General features: G+C 39.9%; 2 protein-coding genes across 4 annotated transcripts in view; one reads left to right on the forward strand and one right to left on the reverse strand.

The window, feature by feature from the left end:
* Window positions 1–856: 856 nt before the first annotated feature.
* The window catches only part of PDS5A (PDS5 cohesin associated factor A), a 154,250-nt gene continuing 129,661 nt past the window's right edge, over window positions 857–25,445 (forward strand). The window contains exons 1-2 of one of the 3 annotated variants that reach the window (XM_041751997.1): window positions 857–1,264; window positions 2,111–2,288. In XM_041751997.1, the coding sequence (XP_041607931.1) occupies window positions 2,151–2,288 (138 nt within the window). In that variant the 5' untranslated portion in view covers window positions 857–1,264; window positions 2,111–2,150. Of the gene's footprint in view, window positions 1,265–1,351; window positions 1,473–2,110; window positions 2,289–25,445 lie in introns of those variants that run through there. The other 2 variants (XM_041751998.1, XM_041751999.1) reach the window with 2 other exon arrangements.
* On the reverse strand, window positions 16,650–17,224 carry LOC121489239 (CDGSH iron-sulfur domain-containing protein 1-like). The gene has a single exon (XM_041752001.1). The coding sequence runs from the start codon at window positions 17,207–17,209 to the stop codon at window positions 16,889–16,891; it is 321 nt and encodes a 106-aa protein (XP_041607935.1). The 5' UTR covers window positions 17,210–17,224; the 3' UTR covers window positions 16,650–16,888.

Consider the following 25,445-nt stretch of genomic DNA (forward strand, 5'->3'; position numbering starts at 1 on the left):
TGAGGTTCATTTGCTTCTTCTTTATTTATTTATTTATTTAATATTAAACTGCTGAAACCCGGTGCATTGGGTTTTCCTATGGATGAAAGTTAAAGTTGTTCCGGGTGTATTTAAAACCTCAAAAAATTATTATTATTTCCATATTCATCCAGCTACTTTGTAAACATGCTTCCTTCTGGGTGTCCTTCAGAGATCTTCCTTCATTCTCTAGGTTTGGGAGTGGAGCCCAGGAACCTACGTTTCAGACCCTTCTTGGAGAACCACTGGACTCAAAAAAAAAAAAAAAAAAAAAAGCTACCTTCATATTTTGCAGCTTTCAAAATATCGACTTTAGAAATCCAAAGAGGAGAAGGCAAAAACCCCGGTGGTTGTCTGAACAGGAACGAGCAGCTCACGTTGTGCCATGTGGTAAAACTTTTTCCTCAGTTCGCAGCTCTTCTGTCCCCGGGGAGGAAATCAGTTCATTTTCATCGAGTAATTAACCGTCTTGCAAGCAGCTCCGCCCCGGCTCTTCAGGATGACCCCGAAAAGTCTTGAACTCCTCTTCGCGGCGTAACGTACGGCTCGGGTCGCCCTGCCTGCCCTCACACGGGCCTCCGGGACCCGGTCCGCTTCCCGCCACAGGGGCCCCTCCTCCGCTCGCCCTTCGGGTCCAAAGCTCCCAGAGGCGCTCTGCGCGGCGAGTCTTGGCGCCAACCGGGTGGCGGCGCTGTCCGCCCCGCGCGCGGCCGCCTCGGGCCCGAGGGAGGCGGAGGCTCGGCCGGCGGAGGAAGGGGAGGGAGCGAGGCGCGCTCCCTGCTCTCGCGTGCTCTCGCGCCGCTCGCGTGACCGGCTGGTGTGTGCGCGAGGGGCCGGCTCCCGGGGGCACGGACGGCCGGGCGCGCGCCGCTGCGAGGGGCGTCCGGGTCCCGGTCGGCGGACCCGGCCGGCGCGAGGTGCGGGTGGCTCGGCGGGCCGCGGGGGTCCCGGGCGGACGCGGCGCTCCCGCTCCCGGAGGAGCCTTCTCCGAGGCTGCTCTTCCTCGGCCAGACGGAGAGCGGCAGTGTCTCCCCGCCCAGCGCACACTCGCCCCGCGTCTCCCCCCGCGGCGGCTGCTCCTCCTCGGCACCGCCAGCCCCAGCGCCGCTCCGGGGCGGGCGGCGGCGGCGGCGGCGGCGGGACCCGCGGAGCCGCTTTGTGTGCAGCCCGACGAGGGGCGGCGGCACAACCACCTGACAGAGGCCCGGGCGCTCGATGCACCTTCCGCCCGCATGAGGAGGAGGAGGTAAAGGCGGCGGCGGCTCGGCTCCCGCCCTCGGTTGGTGGAGGGAGGGGACGGAAGGGGAGACCGGAGGGGGGGGCGCGGGACCGAGGCCCGGCGGGGCTGCCCGAGGTGCCAGTCAGGCCTCGGCAGCGCTGGACGGCGCCGAGCGGTCGGGGGCGAGAGAAGCCGCCGGGGTCCCTCAGCCGAAGTTGAAGGAACAAAATGTGAAGTGCGGAGCCGCGTCAGCCGCTTCCTGGCGTGGGGTTTGGGGTGGAGGGCGGCTTGTTTTCCCCTCCCGCGGGACAGGGGAGGGGCGGGAGCGTGGCGGGGACGCCGGGGGTCCTGAGGCGCGGCCCGGCAGCGGCGTTCGTCTCCCGGAGCCGCCGCTGCGTGCGGGTCCGTTCGGGTCCCTAGTTTTGCGGCCTAAGCCGAGCCCTATAGGCCTCGCGTCTCCTCTCCCGGAGGGGACCGGCCGGGCGGGGACTCGGGGCTTCTCTCCGACCGAGCGGGGGCCGTGAGGGCCTCGCCGGGCTCGGGCGGCTGCCGAACTCCGGACCTCGGTGCTCCGGGGTGGGTTTCATTGTGAGAGGCGGAATGGGAAACTCCTGCTGCAGCTCGGCGCTCCCCGCGGCCGCGGCGGCTGGTGCCGGAGAGCCCCTGGGGCCCGGGGCCGGCGGGGCCCGCGTGAGTGGGGGTGGCGGGGCGGCCGCCGGGGGCTGGGCCCGGGGAGGGGCGAGTGGCGGGGCCGCCGCCGAGTCCCCGGCCTCCGTGGAGAAAGGGCCCTTTGCAGATTAGAGATTTTTGAAATGAAAAAAGAGGTTACAAAGTCTCCCCTTTCTCGCTGAACTTTTGTTTTCTGACCGATAGAGGCCGGTAGAGGACTGTGAAAGAAAAGTTGTCCCCCAGGATGGACTTCACCGCGCAGCCCAAGCCTGCCACTGCCCTCTGTGGCGTCGTGAGTGCAGACGGGAAGATCGCTTACCCTCCGGGGGTAAAGGAGATCACCGACAAGATCACCACCGATGAAATGATCAAGCGACTGAAGGTAAGCGTCTGGACAGTGTTCACACGTGAGACGTTTGTGGTAGGAGGTGCTCTCTCATCCTACCGTGGTATTATTACTGCACTGCTAGGCCTGGCCTTTACAGTTTCACCTACCAGGGTTTTTTGTTTGTTTGTTTTAGGTATCTTATCATCTCCTTTTTTTACCCCCTCTGAGATGTATGATCTTGGTTGTATCTTTGGTTCTGTAGGGATATAATCATGGAAAATTAAAAGCAGTGTATCTGTTTTTTCAAACCTAAGAATGTGCTTTTTTTTTTTTGATATATATATGTGTGTGTATATATATATATAACTTTTTCTAGAAATATTTATGAGAATACTGTTCAAAGTAGCTTACAATCTTAAGTTTAGGCAATAGCTGCCTAGGAAGGGTCCTATTTCCATCACTTTCCGAGGAGACCAATCACAAAAGCATTTTTATTAAATTGTCACAATTTTCTAATATCCGGAAGCTTAAATATGAATTTAATATGGTTGAACTTTCACAGAATGTACTGACTTCACAATTCAGACTTGAAGTAAGGTGATGATTTATGTCTGCATATTCAAAGGGGTTTTTAAGAGAGAATATTTTAGCTCTTTTTTAGTTAGCTTATTTAAACCATGGTGATCCTAAGATCAGGGTTGTAAGTTTCAGCTTTATGTTGATCAGCTTTTTGCTTTGTTGCATGGACATTGATTATGCCTACAGCCTTACAGGATAAGTGCTGTTCTTGTTAAGAGAGCAACTTGATGGAGTATTTCTCAGACAGGGCATCTTCATTTATTTTCTTTTCTTTTTTTCCCTTTTTTTTTTTTTTAAGTGGCTCCACACTGGCTGTCATGCTTAACTCATGACCCTGAGATCGAGTCCCAGCACTTAACGGACTGAGCCACCCAGGTGTCCCTCAGCCAGGGCATCTTTGACTCCCAGGGAACATTTGTCAGCGCTGAAAATATTTTGGTTGTCACAATTGCGGCTAGATTGAGGCAAGGAAAGGGAAAGACTTGAGGCAGGGAGTCCAACTAGGAAACTGCTAATGGTAGTAGTATAGGTGAAAGATGCTGAAATCTTGAGGTTGGGCTATGGTAGTGGAAGAGAGGTAGGGAAGGATCCAAGAAATGTTTCAGCGTTAGAATCAATCAGACTTGGTGGGAGGTGAGGGAAGAAACAATGTTGACAGGGTTTCTACCTTAGGCAACTTGATAAAAGTATTTTTAGGGTATGATCTTACTCCTTTGTTCCTAAAGGTTAGTATAGTGCCTAGTAAATTTTTATGATGTTATGAGAGCTTAATGAGTATTTAAAGTATTCCTTAACTTAGCTTTTAAAAAATCTAATTAGATTCTGCAATTTGTTGCCTCTTTTGAGGGAAAAGGACACACAATACCTTCCATTAAAATAAACCTGATACTAGGGATCCCTGGGTGGCGCAGTGGTTTGGCGCTTGCCTTTGGCCCAGGGCGCGATCCTGGAGACCCGGGATCGAATCCCATGTCGGGCTCCCAGTGCATGGAGCCTGCTTCTCCCTCTGCCTGTGTCTCTGCCTCTCTCTCTCTCTCTCTCTCTCTGTGACTGTCATAAATAAATTAAAAACAAAAAAAAAACAAAAACATAAAAAAAATAAATAAATAAACCTGATACTAAAGGTTATATGTGAAGTGCGGTGCTTAATTGATGCTTCTTTTTTTTTTTTTTTTTTTTTTTTTTAAAGATTTATTTATTTATGATAGACCTAGAGAGAGAGAGGGGCAGAGACACAGGAGGAGGGAGAAGCAGGCTCCATGCAGGGAGCCGGATGTGGGGCTCGATTCCCTCCCCGAACTCCAGGATCGCGCCCCGGGCCAAAGGCAGGCGCCAAACCGCTGAGCCACCCAGGGATCCCCTAATTGATGCTTCTTAAGACTATATTGAATGTTTGGAGATGCTGAAAAATTGTGAAATACAAAGCTGTTAAGTAAACAATTTATAGATCTTTTAATTTTTATTTTCATATCAAGAATATGAAATCTTAAATTCTAGTGATGGGATAATCTGGTTAAAAAGTTACCACCCTATATCAGAAATGCTGTTATATAAATGGACATATAACCAAATCTAGAATGAGCTTTGATTAGGATATCCTTTGTTATGAGTTCTTTTGGAAGTTAAAATTAACATGCATATTAACCAGTTTGAATGTCTTGCTAAAATTTTGCTTTTCTCAAGAATCTTATGATTTTGTTTTGCCCGTTTTTTTTGTTTTGTTTTGTTTTTTAAGATTTTATTTGTTTATTCATGAGAGACAGAGAGAGTCAGAGACACAGGCAGAGGGAGAAGCAGTCCCCAGGATCACACCCTGGGCAGAAGGCAGTGCTAAACCGCTGAGCCCCCGGGCTGCCCTGCTCCTGTTTTTCTAAGTGTTTTGATTTTGTGATTTCTAGGGATCCCTGGTTAGTTAAAGTAGTACTGTCTCATTGGAAGCATAGATTTTTAACAATGTTTAACTAGTTTTGATAAGTTTTTGTGTTATTAGATCCTTAATATGGGCAAATTTTATAAATTCAATAGTTTTTTTATTATAACATAGCGACAGTGTTCAAATGCTGTATCTTAGTCCATGGAATGCAGAGATGTTTGGTCCACTCCCTTCGGTTTTCAAGAATGGCACAAACATTTTTATAATAGAACCATAATTTTAGAGTTAGAAGAATCTTAAATTCTAGAACTCCCTGTATTTCACAGATGAGAAAATTTAGGCCCAGAGTAGCCAACTAACATGTACCAAGATCAGTTACAGAGTGATAGTGGCAGATCCAGGGCAACGGTATCATATTTATTTTCATTCTTATAACTGACTTTCTTCAGAGGAATCTAAACTAAGTAGAACTAAGAAGTTGTGATTTTTATTATGCAATTGAAAGCGGTGAAGTGAAAAGAGAAGGAAATCAATGAGTTAATTTGCTCTTTTCAAGGAGATATAGGGCACTTTTTTTTTTTTAACATTAGGAACAATTGTAATGCTTTGAGGCTTTCTTGAAAATAGTTCTTTTTTTTTTTTTTTTTGAAAATAGTTCTTAAACAGCTAAGATACACTTTTATATATGTATGATAGGTTTTAATTTCAGTTTCCAAGAAGTTACTCTAAATATGTTTATGTCCAGTCATACTGGCCATTGGTCAGTTCCTTCAGGATGCCATGTTCATTTCTGCCTAGACAGATTACACGTTATGTAACCTATATGTGTACTCTTTCTCAACTTCGTTTGTCATTCATTTGTTCATCTTTGTCATTCATTTGTTCTTTTTAGGGAAAATCTCTTAGATTCCTCATTACATGTTCTTTTAACCCTTTCATATTATTTATTACAGATATGATATTACATTTATACATGTTTATTTGGTTTGTCTCCCCAACTTCTATGTAAGCTTCATGAATACAGGTACAATGTCTCTTTTTGTTTACTTTTGTACACTGCCAACACCAAGTTTAGTGCCTGACACATAGTTAGGTGCCCAACAAATATTTATTCAATGGATGAATAAATACTTTGTATTAATATTGGATTAGAAAAAATAATGTTGGATTAGAGAAATATTTTTATTTTTGAAAATGAAGGATAATTTGAAAATATTTTGAATTGCAACTAAGTCTTTACCTGAGACTAAATACCAGAGATGATAACTTGGGTATTTAGAATTTTAGAACCAAAAGGTAGCTTAAAGGTTATTTGGTTCTGTTCTAATTTTCCAGATGAAGAAATTGGAGTTTCAGATGTTGTGACTAACCCTAGTTACAGAAAGCTGAAAATTATCATTAACAATTTTGTTGCTTAGGATTGCCTGGCTGGAGTAGTTGTTAGAGCATGTGACTCGGATCTCCATGTCCTGAGTTCAGGCCCCATGTTGGGCATGCAGCCTACTTTTAAAAATAAATAAGTAGACAGTTTTGTTACTTAGATAAGTTAGTTATTTGTTGGAAAGGGCAGAGGATTGTTTACTATCAGTGTTACATTAAGCGTTAAGATCTATAGTTCACAAATAGCCTTCTTTCTATATAGTTAAGGATTCTGAAACTAATGTGCCAGTCATGTTGTTAATTTTTATGACACAAACAATGTTGTACAAAGTTCCATTAAGTACTTCTGCCCAGTTTGTTATATACGGTCTGTTTCAGATCATGTATTACTATAGAACTACATGCCACTCACATTCCTTCCTTTCTTGCTATTTTGAAAGTGGAAGTTTCTTTCTTCTTTCTTTCTTTCTTTTTTTTAAGATTTGTTTATTTGAGAGAGAGACAGAGTGAGCATGCCAATGAGAGAGCATAGGCAGGGGGAGGGGCAGAGGGAGAAGCAGGGAGCACCATGTGGGGCTTGATCCTAGAACCCTGGGATTGTGACCTGAGCTGAAGGCAGATGCTTAACCAGAATGACACCCTGGAAGGTCCTTTTTGTTTGTTTGTTTGTTTGTTTATTGGAGTTCAATTTGCCAACATATAGCGTAACACCCAGTGCTCATCCCATCAAGTGCCCCCCTCAGTGCCCATCACCCAGTCACCCCCACCCCCCGCCCACCTCCCTTTCCACCACCCCTTGTTTGTTTCCCAGAGTTAGGAGTCTCTCGTGTTCTGTTACTCTAGAGGGTCCTTGATAAGCCTTGAGTTTTAGGGAGAGGGACAGACCAAAGACTTTTTTTTTTTTTTTTTTAAGATTTTATTTATTCATGAGAGAGAGGCAGAGACATAGGCAGAGGGAGAAGCAGGCTCCCCGCAAGGAACCCGATGCGGGACTCGATCCTGGATCCTGGGATTGCACCTTGAGCTGGGATTGCACCCTGAGCCAAAGGCAAGACGCTCAATCGCTAAGCCACCCAGGCGTCCCCAGAGATTTTTTTTTAAGCGCTTATTTATTTAAGTAATGTCTGCACCCAACATGGGGCTCAAACTCATAACCCTGAGATCAAGAGTTCCACACTCTGACTGAGTTCACCAGGGGCCCTGAAGATTGTTTCTTATATCCACTTCTTATTACCTGGTCTCAGAGTTCAGTACCCCAGACAGTTCTCTGGCTATTAACTTTATACCTAAATCTGCCACATTCATTCAGTCACAGAATCAAAATTCTTATTACTTTGGTGCTAAGACCTAGGAGAGATTAAATAAGGTTTTGTTCTGAATATGTCCCCCATTTTTCTCCCACTAGGTGTTATTTCTGTGTTTTCTTTGTATTTTTCTGTTACCTTTCTCTTTGTGTCAACCATTCCCTCTGCCCCACACTCTCACTTCTGCTTTCTATAGAATGGTTTGTTTGATATAAGTTAGGATTTAGGATATGGTGGGCTTGATTTAAAGTAGGGCATCTCTTTTCTCATCAAAAATAGGTTGTGAGAGGGGAAGAATAGATTAGGGGCAGGAAAGCCATGAATTCTTTCCCTTCTTTTTTTCCAGGTGGACCCCAAAAGTACCTACTTTGGTTATAATTATTTTCACTTCCATGAAAGATTTTTATTTATCCCTAAATGCCACATAGGATGTTCATTTTATATATAATTCAGTATGTAACCTCCAGTCTAAAATCTGTCCATATATCTTATTTTAGTATTTATATTAAATCTTCTTTGTGGAAGATTCTGCTAGGAAATTAAAAATATTAAATAGGCAAGATTCCTTAAAATGAAGCCCTAAGTGATCCCGGGATCCAGGACGGGCCCCACGTCGGACTCCCTGTGAGGAGCCTGCTTCTCCCTCTGCCTGTGTCTCTGCCTCTCTCTGTGTGTATGTCTCTCATGAATAAATAAATCTTTAAAAAAAAAAAAAAAAAAGGAAGCCTTAAAATATAGCCAATATTGTATTTAATGCTAACTGTAGCAGTTTTTATTTTAGACTTGCATTTGTGTAGAGGAACTATTCTGCTCATTGGTTGCTGTGTAACAAACTACCTAGTGGTTGAAAACAGCAAGTTTAAAAAAAAATTTTATTATGGCAAAATATATATAACATAAATTTTGCCATTTTAATCATTTGTAAGAGGTTTTGTGGTATCAAGCACATTTACATTATTGTAGAACCATCACTACCATTCATCTCCAAAACTTTTTCATATTACCCAACTGAAATTTTGTACTCACTAAACAGTAACTCTTAGGGCACCTGGGTGTCTCAGTAGGTCAAGTGGTTAAGGGTCCGCCTCTAGCTCAGGGTTCTGGGATTGAGCCTAGCATTGGGCTCCCTGCTCAACTGGAGTCCGCTTCTCCCTCTGCCCCTCTGCTTGTGCTCATTCTTTCTCTCTCTTTCTCAAATGAATAAATAAAGTATTAAAAAAATTTTTTTTAAAATAGTAACTCTGATTCCCCTTTCCCCCAGCAGTGGCAATCACCTTCTACTTTGTATCTCTGAGTCTAACTACTGTAGGAGCTTAGTATAAGTAGAACCATATAACATTTGTTATTTTGTGACTGGCTTGTGTCACTTAGCACGTCTTCAAGGTTAATCCATATGATATGTGTCAGAATTTACTTTTTTTTTTTCTTAAAGATTTTATTTATTTATTCATGACAGACACGAGAAAGAGTGAGAGTGAGAGAGAGAGAGAGAGAGAGAGAGGGGCAGAGACACAGGCAGAGGGAGAAGCAGGCTCCATGCAGGGAGCCTGATGTGGGACTCGATCCCAGGTCTCCAGGATCACGCCCTGGACTGAAGGCAGTGCTAAACTGCTGAGCCACCCGGGCTGCCCCAGAATTTACTTTTTAAGGCTAGATAAAATTCCACTGTGTATATATAAAACATCTTTTGTTTATCCATTCGTCAACGGACACTTGGGTTGCTTCTACCTTTTAACATCCGTCAGTAACATTTCTTCTCTATCTCATAATTTTGTGACTCGGGAATTTGGGCTGGCTTGGCTTGATTTGATTATTCTTCTCCATATTCCTTACTGTGCTCATTCAGTAGTATTTAGCTGGTGTCTAAACTGGTCTAGAAGATCCACGCTATTTTCTCTCAAACACTTGAACAGCTGTAAGGTTGAACTCCTCTAGGCCTTTTTTCCTATCTATGAGGGCTTCTCTACATGGGCTCTCTCACAGGGTATTTGGACTCTGGATTTATTCATGGATTCTTCATTCAATGTTTTATAATCTACTGTCTTTATTCTCTTTGAGAGTCTAATTATCACAAAATGATCGTTCTGGCTTTGGTGTCCTTTTGAAACATCTAGTGTCTTTTAGACATGTCTGAGTCTTTGAGCACTTCTTTGGTTTCTGGTGCAAGATGTTCACTTTGTGCTTTCTTGACCCAGATTTGGATAGGTCATTTTTACCAGAAAGCCTTATTTGCATTTTAGTTAGAGAGTGGTGTTTATAAACCAAGGTTTGGGCATACGCTTTGTGTTCGCATTGGTAGTAAAGTGTAATTTTTCAGGCCCTTTCAGTGTATAGAGCTAGGAAATGTACATATATACTTTAAATCATGAGTTCATTCTGTTCAGTTAAAATCCAGCACCACAAGGGCACCTGGGTGGCTGAGTCAACAGAGCATGCAGCTCTTTTTTTTTTTTTAAATTTATTTTAAAGGGATAGGGTGCAGGAAGGAGGAACAGAGGGAATGGGACAAGCTGACTCTGCATTGAGCCCAGAGCCTGGAGCCCAGAGCCTGTCCTGAGGCTGGATCCCACGACCGAGCCCAAATCAGGAGTTTAGACCCTTAACCAATTGAGTCACCCAGGCGCCCATGCATGTGACTCTTAATCTTGGGTTTGTGAGTTTAAGCCCCATGTTGGGGGCAGAGCTTACACCACAGTTTTTCCTAAACTTCCTGCATTCCATGTTTGTATCATCCTTCTCCTACAGTATAAACCCTGTTTTCCCTTAACTTTGAGAAATTTATTTCTTGTACTACCCTGCTATAAGCTCAAAAAAATTCAATACTCTACCAGTATCCCTTGCAAGAATTTTTTGTTGTTGTTGTCCCCCTAAGGTTGTATAGAGTGCCTATTTGTTAGTTACTTGAATTTGAATTCTTTTGTCTGTTGTTATGAAATTTGTATACAAGTGGTTTGTTTGTATCCCAATTTTTATACACACAGAATACTTTTTATTTCCACTAATAAATGTGATTCTTGCTTGATTTTTTTAATTTGTGCTAAAAAACACATAACATGAAATTTACCATCTTAATCATTTTTAAGTCTATAGTACAGCTCTGTTAACTATGTGCATTGTGGGTCTCTCCCTCTGCCCCTTTTCATGTACACATTGTTTGTGGTTTTTTTTAAAGATTTCATTTATTTATTCATGAGAGAGGCAGAGACATAGGCAGAGGGAGAAGCAGGCTCCTTGCAGGGAGCCCAATGTGGGACTGGATCCCGGGACTCCAGGATCACGCCCTGAGCTGAAGGCCCACGCCCGCAGATGCACAACCGCTGAGCCACTCAGGCATCCCTCACGTTCACATTGTTAATACAACAGATCTCTATAACTTTTTCATCTTGCAAAACTGAAACTCTACCCACCGAAAAGCTTCTCCTTTCCCCATCCTTCCCAGCCCCTGGCAACTACCATTCTAGTTTCTGTTTCTAGGGGTTTGACTACTTTAGATAGCTCATAAAAGGAATCACAAAGTATCTTTTTGTGAGTGGTTTATTTCACTTAGCTTAAGGTTCTCAAGGCTTATCCATTTTGTAATATATGACATAATTTTCTTCTTTTTAAAGGCAGTATTATAATTTGTTATGTGTATATACCACATTTTCTTTATACAGTAATCTGTTGATGGATATTTAAAGGTTGCTTCTGCTTGGCTATTGTGAATAATACTGCAGTGAACATGGGTATGCATACAAATTTTTGAGATCCTGTTTTCAATTCTTTTGTATATATACCCAGAATATATCTGTTGGATCATATGATAATTCCATTTCTAATTTTTTTGAGGACCCTCCCCCCATACTTTTTGCCATAGCAGCTGTATCTGTACCATTTTACATTTCCACCAGTAGTGTACAAGGATTCCAATTTCTCCAGATCCTCACCAGTGCTTGTTATTTTCTGTGTTTTTGATAGTGGCTGTCTTAACAGGTATAAGGTGATGTCTCATTGTGGTTTTGATTTGCAGTTTCTTGATGAGTGATGTTAAGCATGTTTTTATTCTTTTTGGCCATTTGTGTATCTTCTTTGGAGAAATGTCTGTTTAAGCCCTTTGCCCATTTTTTAATTGGTTTATTTGGGGTTTTTTGGTTGCTGAGTTATAGGAATATTTATATTCAGTTTTAAGGATTATTTTCTTCTTTTTATTTAATTTTACATAATTCAAGAGTCAGTACTATATAAAAACATACCTTAAAAAAACATATTTTTCAGAAGCCTTACTCCCATCTTTATCCTTTCCATTTCATTTCATTTCTTTTCTTTTTATAAGATTTTATTTATTCATTCATGAGAGACACAGAGAAAGAGAGAGAGAGAGAGAGGCAGAAACACAGGCAGAGGAAGAAGCTCCTTCCCACAAGGAGCCCAATATGGGACTTGATCCTGGATCCCGGGATCACACCCTGAGCGAAAGGCAGACGCTCAACGGCTGAGCCACCCAGGTGTCCCCGTCCATTTCATTTCTATGTACACACCCACTATAGGTAATCATTTTGGGGGTTCCTGGGTGGCTCACTCAATTGAGTGACCAACTCTTGATTTTAGCTCAGGTCATGATCTTGGGGACCTGGGATCCAAGGCTTCCTACCACGCACTGTCCGTGTCCCTCCCCCCCCAACCCCATTGGCAGCTCCATGCTTATTAGCAGGGAGTCTGCTGGATGCTTTCTCTTTCTCTTCCCTTGCCCCTCCTCCTACTCATGCAAGTGTGTATTTTCTTTAAAATAAAAATAAATAAATCCAATCATTTTCATCAGTTTGTGGTCTCTCCTTTCTGTGTTTTCTCCCTTTTTATTCAAAACATAGACTGCTGTATGTACTCTCTTGTACTTTGCTTTTTCCCACTTGGAAATCACTCATTTCACTTGGAAATTTCCTTATCTGGAAATCTTTTTAAAATTCTTTTTCATGTTGTTTTAGTACTCTGTTAATGTGCCATAGTTTATTCAGCTAGTCTTGTTGCATTTGAGGTTGTTTCTGATATTTTACTATTACAAATAATGCTAATGCTAACCTTGTTCACGTGTTCTGTATCTATAGAAGTGTATCTTCAGGGTAAATTTCTAGGAGTGGAATTGTTGGGTTAAACAGTACATTTATGAATGTTGTGTTTTGTTTTGGGTGGTCAAATTCCTCTCCATAGGGGTTGTAGCATTTTGGACTTCTACCAACTAGTATAAGAATGCTCAGTCTCATAATGTATTCTCAAGTAATGTTTACATTCATTCATTCATTCATTTAAAGTAATGCCTACTTTTAAATTAGCAAATTGGCAAATTAATGTTACAAAAAAGCTGTCTTAATAACTCCTGGCAACAAGAGTTCTTTATGGGAATGATTAAACTTACATGTCACATTGAGTTCAGAGGGGTAAAGAACCCTATCTAGAGCTCCTTAAAAGCTCAGAATGGAGTGACTTTTTTAGTTTCTAGGTTTTTTAGTTTGTTTAAAGAAGTGAGGATGGGTGGAGATGGAGACAAATGTTAGTAACAAAGGTGGTATTGAAATCATCAAGTCTCACTTAGGTCTTAATTCAAAACCTTAAATTAAGTAGAAATTAGGTGAAGATATGTTAAAAATCATATATAAAATAAGGTGCATTGGTATGTAGAATATTAGCACCAAGGAAAAAAACTGATGCGTTATCACAGTAGGAGAGTAGTTCAGTTTAAGGTCATTAATGAATTTTGTTTCTATTAGCTTCTATTTTCAGAACTAATGTTTAAGTTAAACATTACTTGGCTGAGGTTGTTGGTACATGGAAATATGTCCAGTTGAATACCCTGTTCAGAAAGATAAAATGAGTAGAGTTTATACATTGTATAAAAGCCTAATAAGTTTTTATTTACTAAAGACAACAAATCAAGAGGTTTCTAGGTAATGGTTGAAATAGAAAGCTGAACACAAAAATAACCAAGGAATTTACTAATCATCTTGTTTGCATTTAATTTATTAAATTAATGCATGGTTTCCCTACAGGTGTGCTTTTTTTTTTAATAATAAATTTATTTTTTATTGGTATTCAATTTGCCAACATACAGAATAACACCCAGTGCTCATCCCGTCAAGTGCCCCCCCTCAGTGCCTGTTACCCATTCACCCCCACCCACCCCCCAGGTGTGGTTTTACACAGTTACAGGTGTGCCTAAATACAGGAATTGGAAGGACTCCATATTTGGAGGTTACAAATATTGATGGGTTTTTTTTTTTTTGTATATGATATGATATTCTAATTTTTCCTTTCTTCTCTACCCCCAACATGGGGCTTGAACTCCACCCCAAGATAAGAGTTACATGCTCTGCGGACTCAACCAGCTAGATGCCCCTATGATGTGATATTTTAAAAGTTGGGAACTGCTATAATATGTTTTATTTTTCATGTTTTAAAATTATCATTAAGATCAAACATTGAAAACTTCCTACCAAGGTAGGAGCACTGTGATTGGTGCTGTTAAAATCAGCCCTTGAATGGCATTAGTCCACTGAGGGAAACTAGATTTATTCTAGAATAACACTGGAATGGATTTCCACTTATATGAAGAAAGAATATTTAAGATTATCATATATAATTTATAAATTAAATACAAATTATGTGCTAGGATTGCATTTGTTTCTTTGGATGAAGAGATACTATGAATTTTGATAGTCAAGAAAAGTTTCATGGAAAAGGTGATAGTTGGACTGGAATATGAAGACTCGGACTTTGATGTGGTAACAGATTCCAGACAAATAGAGACAAAAACAGAGCGGCAGAAGTATACTTGGTGTGTTTGAAGAAAATGAGAATAGTTTTGCTAGAGCTAACGCATCTTAAAAAAGAGTAGTTGGGAGAAAAAAAGAGGAAGGTACCTCTTGAAATTGTTAAAATCCTTAAATGCCAAAGAAAGGAATTTGAGTTAAAAAAAAAAAAAAAGCACAAACTAACTCTCACACATTTGAGTAAGAGTCTGGTGTCTAAGTCCTAGTTTTGCATGATTAACAAAGCTAAGTGACCAAGCAGTTTGTTTACACATGAATACCACCTTTGTCGCTGATTTGTGGTCTTTTTGTCCTCATTTCCAGACCAGATAGCATCTTTGGTTGAATAGTAATCCATTTCTAATTGATATTGTCTGAATAAATCTGTTAGTTGGTGAGAGTTTAGTCATATGACACTAGGTGTGAAGACTGTGGATGAGTAAAATTTTGAGTGGTTAGTAGAAGGTTATGTACTAGACTATCATATGAATTGGATTTTTATAACATTTTGTGTTTTTTTCAAAATTTTTTGTAATTTTTGTGGTAGGAATTTAAGTAAATTTTAATAAACTGATGCCAAATTGTTAAGTTTAATACTTGAAAATTAAGTTCAGTGGCCATGTATAATTGTCCTATAATTTCAAATACTTGAATTGAATATCCTTCATCTAGCCATTATAAAATAAGTAGAGGTAAATTTTTCATTGTACAAAAAAATCATTGAATAAAAAAATGTTTAATGATTGGTTCAGCATGTATAAGAGGACTAGTTTATTTTTGGCAAATGTTTAGAAGATGGTTTTCTTCTTGAAGCATATACCTAAATAGTTTTGAAAAAACTAAATAAAATCATCAGGCAGTAATAAGATAAAATTGATTTTAGATCTCTTAGAAGTAATGCTATGGGATTTTGTCTATTTTATTAATTTCTCATCCTTTAGTTGATATTTTACCACATTTTTTAGATTATAATATACCATTGTCTCACTTGTTCTTTATATTTTCTATACTTTATTATTCACTTAATGCTTTTTTTAATAAATGCTCCTTTTTATTTTTTTTATTTTTTATTTTTTAAAATTATTTATTTATTTATGATAGTCACAGAGAGAGAGAGAGAGAGGCAGAGACATAGGCAGAGGGAGAAGCAGGCTACATGCACCGGGAGCCCGACGTGGGATTCGATCCTGGGTCTCCAGGATCACGCCCTGGGCCAAAGGCAGGCGCTAAACTGCTGCGCCACTCAGGGATCCCCTAGATGCTCCTTTTTAGAGTAATTTTACTTCTTAGCAAAAGTAAGTAGAAAGTACAGAGTTCCAGCAACTCTGTCTCCCCTCTCGACCCTCCCTCCCCATTATATCTAGCTCCAGAGTAGTATTTTTGTTATAGTCAGTGGACATTAATACATATCATCATCACCCAAAGTCCATATTCCTTTTTAAAAAATTTTTTAAAGAAATTTATAATTATAAGTGTATTATTTTGATTTTCGTGAGACAGTATAGCATGAATATATCCATATCATTAAATAATCTCTTAAAACATGATTTTTAACTTTTTTTTTTTTTTTTTTTTAATTTTTATTTATTTATGATAGTCACAGAGAGAGAAAGAGGGGCAGAGACACAGGCGGAGGAAGAAGCAGGCTCCATGCACTGGGAGCCCGATGTGGGATTCGATCCCGGGTCTCCAGGATCGCGCCCTGGGCCAAAGGCAGGCGCCAAACCGCTGCGCCACCCAGGGATCCCTGATTTTTAACTTTTAAAATTAAAAAAAAAATTTTAAGATTTTATTTATTCGTGAGAGACACACAGAGAGAGCAGAGACGTAGGCAGAGGGAGAAGCAGGGTCCATGTGGGGAGCCCGATGTGGGGCTCGATCCCGGGACCAGGACTGCAGGATCACGCCCTGAGCCAAAGGCAGACGCTCAACCGTCGAGCCACCCAGGTGTCCCAAAACATGATTTTTTTTAAAGAATTTATTCTTTGGGCAATTTTGTTTCAGAACAAAATTGAATAGAAGGTATAGACATTTCCCATATATCTCTCTTTCCCACACATGCATGGCTTCCCCCATTATCAGAACCACTCACCAGAATGTTATGCTTCTTACCAACAATGAATCTATGTTGACACATACATAATCACCCAAAGTCCATAGGTTACCTTAGGTTTATTCTTGGTCTTGCACGTTCTTTGGGTTTGGACAAACATATATTGACATATATCCATCTTTATAAAACATCTACAGTATTTTCAGTGACCTAAAAATTGTCTCTGCTCTGCCTGTATCTCCCTCCTCCCTTCTTGTATGCTTTTTACCGTGGAAAATCTGAAATGTTCATTACTTAGTGTTACTTATTTTTTTTTATCTAAGTTGAATTTATTGTCCTCTGAATATTCCTAATTTTGACTTTTTTTATTTGGCCAAAGTGGAGCTTTAAGTGCCACGTTTTCTGGTTTTAACTGGATGCAGAAGATTTTATTTTTTATTTTTTATTTTTTATTTTTATTTTTATTTTTTTATTTTTTGGTTTTTACTTTTTCCTTTTTTTGTTTAAACAAATGTGCACCACGATGGTTCAACAAATAAGGCAAATGCCGTGAATACGAAAGCTGCAATTTGCAATACATCACATCTAGAACCCAGGGGAGGTGAACAGACAGAGGTGGTAGTCATTCTAATTAAACAGTCAGATGACATCATGACAAGTTGGTTTGCAGCATCAAAACTGTCCATTTAAGTTTCCTTTTTCTTAATGATCAGAGGTCCCACGTTGTCTCCAGTCTCTTCATTGTGTTTTGTGTGAGATCCATCACAGAATGGAAACTTTTTGGACCTCCAACAACGACAGTACACAGCTTTATCTCCCAAATCCTCCATGTCATAAGCATGTACTATCTTGGGGTTGTCTTTCTGGATGTGAAGGTTTACCATAGATTTGTTGCTATGATCTTTAACATAAAACCTTCTGTAAGCTAGATAACCAATTGCAGCTGTCCCAGCAGCAATAGTAATTGCTGCGATCCATTCAATTCGTACGCTGGAAGTCAGACTCATGGGGCTGTCACTTGCAAGGTGTGCACAGGACACTAAAGCACAAACAGGCTCTCACGGAGGGCCGGAGTCAGGGTGCGAGAAACGTCCTATGCGCACCGACTCCGGATGCAGAAGATTTTAAATGTTGGACATAATCAGAATGTTTTAATTAATCTAGATTAGTGGTTCTCAGATTTTTAGAGTTTTTAAATATCACCTGGTGCCTTTTAAGAATTAGACACTTAGTTAAAAAAAATTAGATACTTGGTAATCTCCCACCCATTTACCCCCAATTTAGTAGTTTAGGGGTAGTCTCAATTTTCTGCATTTTTCCCCCTGCATTTTCATTAAGCCACTCTGGTGTTCTTGATACCCCACTATATTTTACTTTCCTTTTTTTATTTTTTATTTCTATTTTTTTTTAAAGAATTTTATTTATTTTCTCATAGAGACACAGAGAGAGAGAGTGAGGCAGAGACACAGGCAAAGGGAGAAGCAGGCTCCATGCAGAGAGCCCGACGCGGGACTCAATCCAGGGTCTGAGAACCCCACTATATTTTACTTTCCTTTTTTTATTTTTTATTTCTATTTTTTTTAAAAGAATTTTATTTATTTTCTCATAGAGACACAGAGAGAGAGAGTGAGGCAGAGACACAGGCAAAGGGAGAAGCAGGCTCCATGCAGAGAGCCCGACGCGGGACTCAATCCAGGGTCTCCAGGATCACGCCCTGGGCTGCAGGCGGCGCCAAACCGCTGCGCCACCGGGGCTGCTCCTATTTTACTTTCCTTATTGCTAAATTTCATATTAACTATTCTCAAAAATTTTGTCTAAAAAAATATCTTTAAATTTAGTTTTGGGATTTTTTACATTAAGTTTAAATTGTGCCCAGAAACAAACTTCACTCCCTAATTATTTTAAATTTAGCTATATCCTGAAAACATTTAAATTTATTTGGAAGGCATGCAATGATGTATACCATGATCTCTTGTACATTATATGATGTTAGTCTGTTATTTAGAACTCTATTAATCTACCTTTTTAATTTTTTTTTTTTTTTTTGAGAGGGAAGGAAAGAGGAAGAGTGTGAGAAAGGGAGAGGAGTGGCAGAGGGGAGGGAGAATCCTAAGCAGGCTGTATGCCCAGCACAGAGACAGATGTTGGGCTTGATCTCACAACCCTGGGATCATTACCTGAACCAAAATCAAGAGTTGAATGCTTAACCAACTTAGCCACCCAGGCACCTCAATCTACATTTTTTGGTATGATTTTACTAGTAGTTATTCAAATGTAATTTTAACAAAATAATCCCCAAGCGTAATTAGCAAATAGGGTCATTTGATGGGATTGTTTACTTATGAAAGCAGACATTCTAGGTTTCCAAATGAAATCTCATTGCATCATAGTCTTCTTAATTTGAGCTGACAGCTACAAATATAGCATATTAGAGTTGTAAAAAAATTTATTAGTTTGTATAGATTTTACTAAAAGGAGTTGGATTTTTTTCCAAAATAGAAGAGTCAGTAAGCATTGATTGTGCTATTTTGCATTTTCAATAGTGCGTGGCATTCCAAAACTAATAATTTTTATTGACGTATGTGATACGATCCCTGTGGGACTTTTTTTTTTCTTTTTTTGCCTGTGGGACTCCTGAATCATCAATATTAAGAATTTGGTTTTATTACTTATCACTTCACTTTATTTTCAAATTGGCAGTGCTTGAAATATATGATGGTGATTAAAGTATTTGAAATAGTAAATTGCCCTATCCCTTAGTAAGAGGGGTGCCCTCAGGATTTTTTTTTCCTTTTTCTGACCATTATGTGTCTTTTGTGTATTTCTCTGTGTATATCCGATTTAGGGTTCTTGGAGTTTCTTAGATGTGTATAATTCAGTTTTAGTTACTGTTGAAGAGTATTTGACTGTTATCTCTTCAAATATTTCTTCCCCATTTTTTTTCTCTTTTCCTACTGAGTCTCCAGTCTGACAATATTCAGCAGTTTGATACAGTTTTTGTTTACATGCTGAAATTCCCCATTGTTATTAGATGTTGTCCCCCTTATCTACTATATCTTTGGATTTGTTTTTTGTTTTTGTTTTTAAGATTTTTTTTATTTGGGAGAGCGAGAGCACTTGAGAGAGTGAGAGAGGAAAGAGATCATGAGCAGCAGGGAGGGGCAGAGGGAGAAGCAGACTCCCCCCTACTGAGCAGGGAGCCCAACATGGGACTTGATCCAGGATCCTGGATCATGATCTGAGCCAAAGGCAGATGCTTAACTGACTGAGCCACCCAGTTGGTTATAGATGCCCTCAACTATATCTTTGAACATACTAATTTTAATTATTTTAAGTTCCTCTCTGATAGCTTAAGCATTTGCGTCATTTCTGGGTATGCTTCTGTTGTTTGTTTATCTCTTGGCAGTAGGTTTCTCTCTCCTACCCTCCTGTTTTTTTGTTTTTGTTTTTTTTAATTTTTTATTTATTTATGATAGTCACAGAGAGAGAGAGAGAGGCAGAGACATAGACAGAGGGAGAAGCAGGCTCCATGCACCGGGAGCCCGACGTGGGATTTGATCCCGGGTCTCCAGAATCGCGCCCTGGGCCAAAGGCAGGCGCTAAACCGCTGCGCCACCCAGGGATCCCTACCCTCCTGTTTTTGACTGAATGCTGGACATGATGTATAAAAATACGGACTGCGGTAAATAATAATTGTGCACAGCAGTAAACATCTCTTTTGTCAGGTTATTAGTGTGAGAGATTGAATTAGTTCTTATCTGGTTGAACTGCATTTGCTATATTTTGTTTTATTGTGTGCGTGTGTATGTATGAATAAGTACATCTGTTTCATCAGTATACTTTACCCTGAAACACTTTAGCACAAACATCATTAATTGGAATTCATGGTATAGTTTTTCTGTGTTGGAGGGTAATGTACATATCTTAATTGTACTGTTTGATGAGTTTTAACCGATGCTTACTCATGTACAACCCAAACTCTTCTCATGATTCAGAACATTACAATCAACATAGAAAGTTCTCTCATGCCCCCTTTAGGTAGTCCCTGCCCCTCCACCAGCCTCATAGTGGTAATCACACTTAAAATTTTTTTTAAAGATTTTATTTACTTATTCATGAAAGATACAGAGAGGCAGAGACATAGGCAGAGGGAGAAGCAAGCTCCCCATAGGGAGCCTGATTCGGAACTCGATCCCAGGACCCTGGGATCACAACCTGAGCCAAAGGCAGATGCTCAACCACTGAGCCACCCAGGTGCCCCACACTTATAATTTTTTATTTTATTTTTAAAAGATTTTATTTATTTGTCTCTCATTTTATTCATGAGACATACAGAGAGAGGCAGAGACACAGGCAGAGGGAGATGCAGGCTCCGTGCAGGGAACCTGACACTGGACTGGATCCCGGGACTCCAGGACCATGCCCTGGGCGGAAGACAGGCAGTAAACTGCTGAGCCACCCAGCTGTCCCCACTTAAATTTTTTTTTTTTAAGATTTTATTGATTTATTCATGAGAGACAGAGAGAGAGGGGCAGAGACATAGGCAGAGGGAGAAGCAGGCTCTGTGTAGGGAACCCAACGTGGGACTTGATCCCGGGACTCCAGGATCACGACCTGGGCCAAAGGCGGGCACTAAACTCAGCCACCCAGGGATCCCCTGGTTTTGCTTCTTCTAAAACTTCATGTAAATAGAGCTGTATAGTACTATATATTTTTGTGCAAGTCCTCTATCATGCATCATAGTGTTTTTTTTTGTTTGTTTTTTATTTATTTATGATAGTCACAGAGAGAGAGAGAGAGAGAGAGAGAGAGAGAGGCAGAGACACAGGCAGAGGGAGAAGCAGGCTCCATGCACTGGGAGCCCAATGTGGGATTCAATCCCGGGTCTCCAGGATCACGCCCTGGGCCAAAGGCAGGCGCCAGACTGCTGTGCCACCCAGAGATCCCTATCATAGGGTTTTTGACATTCACCCATGTTATTGCATGTATTATTTGTACCTTTTCATGTCTCCATATTATTCCGTTGTATGAATATCACAATTTGTTTTACCATTCTTGTATTGATGAAAATTTGGACTGTTTATGCTTTCGGCCATTATGAAGGTGCTATAAACATTGGTGTACAAGTGTTTTTTGGACATATGGTTTTATTTATATTGGGTAAGTACCTAGGTGTGCAGTTGTTGGATCATAAGATAATGTTTAATTTAGTGAGCAGCTGCTAGTCAATCACAGGAGTGATTGTCCTATTTTACAGCTTCACCAACAATGTATGGTAATACTGTATTGTCAAGGAATTTGTCCATTTCTTCTAAGTTCTGTCCACGTAAAGTAGATATTATAATATTACCCTTTTAATGTCTGTAGGGTCTGTGGTGATATTCTCCCTGTTGCATTCCTCATGTTGGTTTTCTTTTTTAAATTGATATGTTTAGCAAGAGGTTTGTCAAATCTGGTACTCTTCAAAGATCTCACTTTTGGTTTTGCTCATTTTCTCTATTGTTTTCTATTGATTTCTGTTTTCTCTATTTCATATAGAGAATTTTCTCAACCTCTGCACTCTTGACAATTTAGATCAGGTAATTCTTTGTTTTGGAGAGCTGTCTTGTGCATTGTAGGGCATCTAGTACTATCCTTCAAATGTACCTACTAGAGACCAGTTGCAGGCTCCATCCTTCCAGTTTTGTCATCTGAAAATGTTTTCAGATGTTGCCAAATGTCTCCTTGGTGCAAAACCACTTTGGTGGAGAATCACTGTCCTGATAAGCTTTTTAAAGCTATATAATATTTTTTTCAAAACACTGTTTTAATTGCATCTCACTAGTTTTGACATTTTCATTACCATTCAGTTACAAATGTTTTTTTTTTAATTTTCTTTGTGATTTTTTTTTTTAACCTATGAGTTCTTCAGAAATGTGTGATTTAATTTCCAGATATTTGGAGTATTTGTAAATATATGATTGTTAATGATTTCTAATTTAATTCTATGATTAGAAAACATTCTGTAAGATTATAGTCTTTTGAAATCTGTTAAGATTTGGTTTTTTGGCTTCATGTATGGCATCTCTTGGTAAGCATATCATGTGCACCTGGAAAGAATGTGTATTTTGTTCATTGGATACAGTGTTCTGTGTGGTCATTTAGTGTCCATTTTGTTAGGGGATTGAGATTGTTATTCATCATCTAAGTCTTCACTGATTTTTTAAAAATGTTGGCCTCATTCTGCTGCTGAGAAAGAGTGATAAAACCTCAAACTGTGATTGTGGAATTGTATATTTCTCTCTTAATCCTGTTGATTATTCTTTCATTTGTTTTTTAATTCTGTTGTAAGGCAAATATTGTTGGAATTATAATTGTTAGATCTTTCTTTTTTTATTTTTTATTTTTTTATTTTATTTTTTATTTATTTATGATAGTCACAGAGAGAGAAAGAGAGGCAGAGACACAGGCGGAGGAAGAAGCAGGCTCCATACACCGGGAGCCTGATGTGGGATTCGATCCCGGGTCTCCAGGATCGCGCCCTGGGCCAAAGGCAGGCGCCAAACCGCTGCGCCACCCAGGGATCCCTTGTTAGATCTTTCTAATAGGTTGGCCGTTTTAGCATTATAAAATGTTTGTAATGTCTAAACACCCTTTTTATAGTTTTTGTCTGCATTATATGTTCTACACTTTTTTCTTTTAACCTATGTGTCTTTATATTTAACATGCATCCAGAGTATGGTTAGTTCATGCTCTTAAAAAAAATTTTTATTACTGTTTTTATCCATTTTATTTATTTATTTTTTAATCTTTTTTTTTTTTAAGATTTTATTTATTTATTCATGAAAGACAGAGACAGAGAGGCAGAGGGAAACGCAGACTTCACCCGAGACCCGATGTGGGACTCAATCCCGGAACTCCAGGATCATGCCGTGGGCTGAAGGCAGATGCTAAACCTCTGAGCCATTCAGGCATCCCTGTTTTTATCCATTGTAGCAATTTTTGCATTTAGATTGGAGTAAGTCACATTTAATTGATGTGGTTGGATATATGTCTACCATTTTGTTTTTTTTTTGTTTTTTTTTTTTTTAAATTTTTATTTATTTATGATAGTCACACACAGAGAGAGAGAGAGGCAGAGACGCAGGCAGAGGGAGAAGCAGGCTCCATGCACCGGGAGCCCGACGTGGGATTCGATCCCGGGTCTCCAGGATCGCGCCCTGGGCCAAAGGCAGGCGCCAAACCGCTGCGCCACCCAGGGATCCCTATGTCTACCATTTTGTACTTTTTCTATTTGTCTCATCTATTTTTCCCTTCTTTCCTGTCTTTTATCTTAATTTGCTGTTTTTTTAGAATTCTGATTATTGGTTTTGTAGGCAGACTCCCCCCCCCCCTTTTTTTTAGATTTTATTTATTTATTCATGACAGACACACAGAGAGAGGCACAGACACAGGCAGAGGGAGAAGCAGGTTCCATGCAGACAGCCTGATGTGGGACTCAACCCTGGGTCTCCAGGATCATACCCCAGGCTGAAGGCGGTGCTAAACTGCTGGGCTGCTGGGGCTGCCCTAGGCAGACCTTTTTGCTCTGTGTGTCTGTGTCTTGGTTGCACAGGGATTGCAATACATACCTTTTTAAAACGATTTTATTTATTTATTTGAGAGAGAGAGCATACAAGCAGCGTGAGGGCAGAGAGAAGCAAACTCCCCGCTGAGCAGAGAGCCTGATGGGGACCTCCATTCCAGAACTCTAATACCATGCTGGAGCTGAAGGCAAATGCTCAACTGACTGAGCCACCCAGTGCCCTGCAATAACTCATCCTTAACTTTTATAGACTTACATTTTTATTTTTATACTACATGTAAAATGTAATCATCTTTTATCAGTATAGGTCCATTTATCCTCCTCCCTTTATGTCACAGATATATTTATAAGCCCAACATTAAACAGTTGAGTATTTTAAATAAGTTGCAGGGGGAAATAGTCTTTCCTATTTGAGCACTTACTACCGTTACTACCGTTTCTTGCTTTCTTGCACCTTCCCAAACGCTGGATTTTCCACCTGATTATAATATCCCTTCAGTTTGAGGAACTTCCCTTTAGCGTATATTTTAGTGAGGATTTGCTGAGGTAATTTTAGTAGTTTTTATTTATTTGAAAATGTCTATTTTACCTTTTTTTTTTTTTTAAGGATATTTTTGGATATAAAATTCTGGGTGGACAGATTCAGTGCTTTAAAGATGTAATTCCGCTATCTTGTGTTCTCTAGTTTTTCAGATGAGAAGTCAGTGATTATATGTATTTTTGTTCATTGTATGTAATCTGCAGTTTTTAGCTACTTTCAAGATACTTCTCTTTTCTTAATTTTCAGCAGTTTCACTATTGTGTTACAAGGGGCGTGTTTCTCCTGTACTTGTCCTGTCTTGGAATCACTGAGCTTCCTGGATCTGTAAATTTATGTATTTCAGCAGATCTGGAAAATTTTTGGTCATTTCTCTTTCCTAGGATCCAATTACACACATATTAGATTTTTTAATATTGCCCTCAGATTACTGGGGCTCTTTACCTTTTTTCAGTCATTTCTCTTTGTGTTCTTCAAATTTGATAATTCCTGTTGATTTATTTTCAAGCTTCCCTACTTTTTTCTGATGTCATCTTCAGCTGCACATACAGCCTAAAAAAATACAAAGTCATAGAGATTTAGGACGTGATCATATAGATCATATAGTAAAATACATAAACCTTAAAGGTAACATTCTGCTAATTTTTTTTTCATTCTGCTAATTTTTATATGTATTTACATGCAATCACAATTCAGACCAGATGCAGAACATTTCTGGCACCCCAGCAGGCTGACTTATGTTTCCTCCCTAGAGATAGACACTCTTCTAATCTCTTATTGAAAGTTTTGCCATCACACTTAGTACAAATAGAATCATGTGGTATGTATTCTTTTTATGTCTGGCCATTTATTAAAACATCCATGTCTGAGATTCAACCTTATTGTTATGGGGTGCAGTAATAATTTTTTACTATATGAATATACCAAAATTTATTTATCTGAACTATTGTTAATGGGTGTTTCGGTTAATAGTTTTTTGCTTTCTGAATAACACTTCTTTAACATTGTGTGAGGTTTTTTAGGTAGAGTCAAGGACTCATGTATCTTGGGTAGGTATACTTTTTGAAGGGCCAGATAGTAAATATTTTATGCTTTGTGAGTCAAAAAGAAGCTGTGTATGTACTTACACAAAGGAGGACAA

The sequence above is a fragment of the Vulpes lagopus genome, chromosome 4, assembly GCF_018345385.1.
Source record: "Vulpes lagopus strain Blue_001 chromosome 4, ASM1834538v1, whole genome shotgun sequence".
Classification (NCBI taxonomy): Eukaryota; Metazoa; Chordata; class Mammalia; order Carnivora; family Canidae; genus Vulpes; species Vulpes lagopus.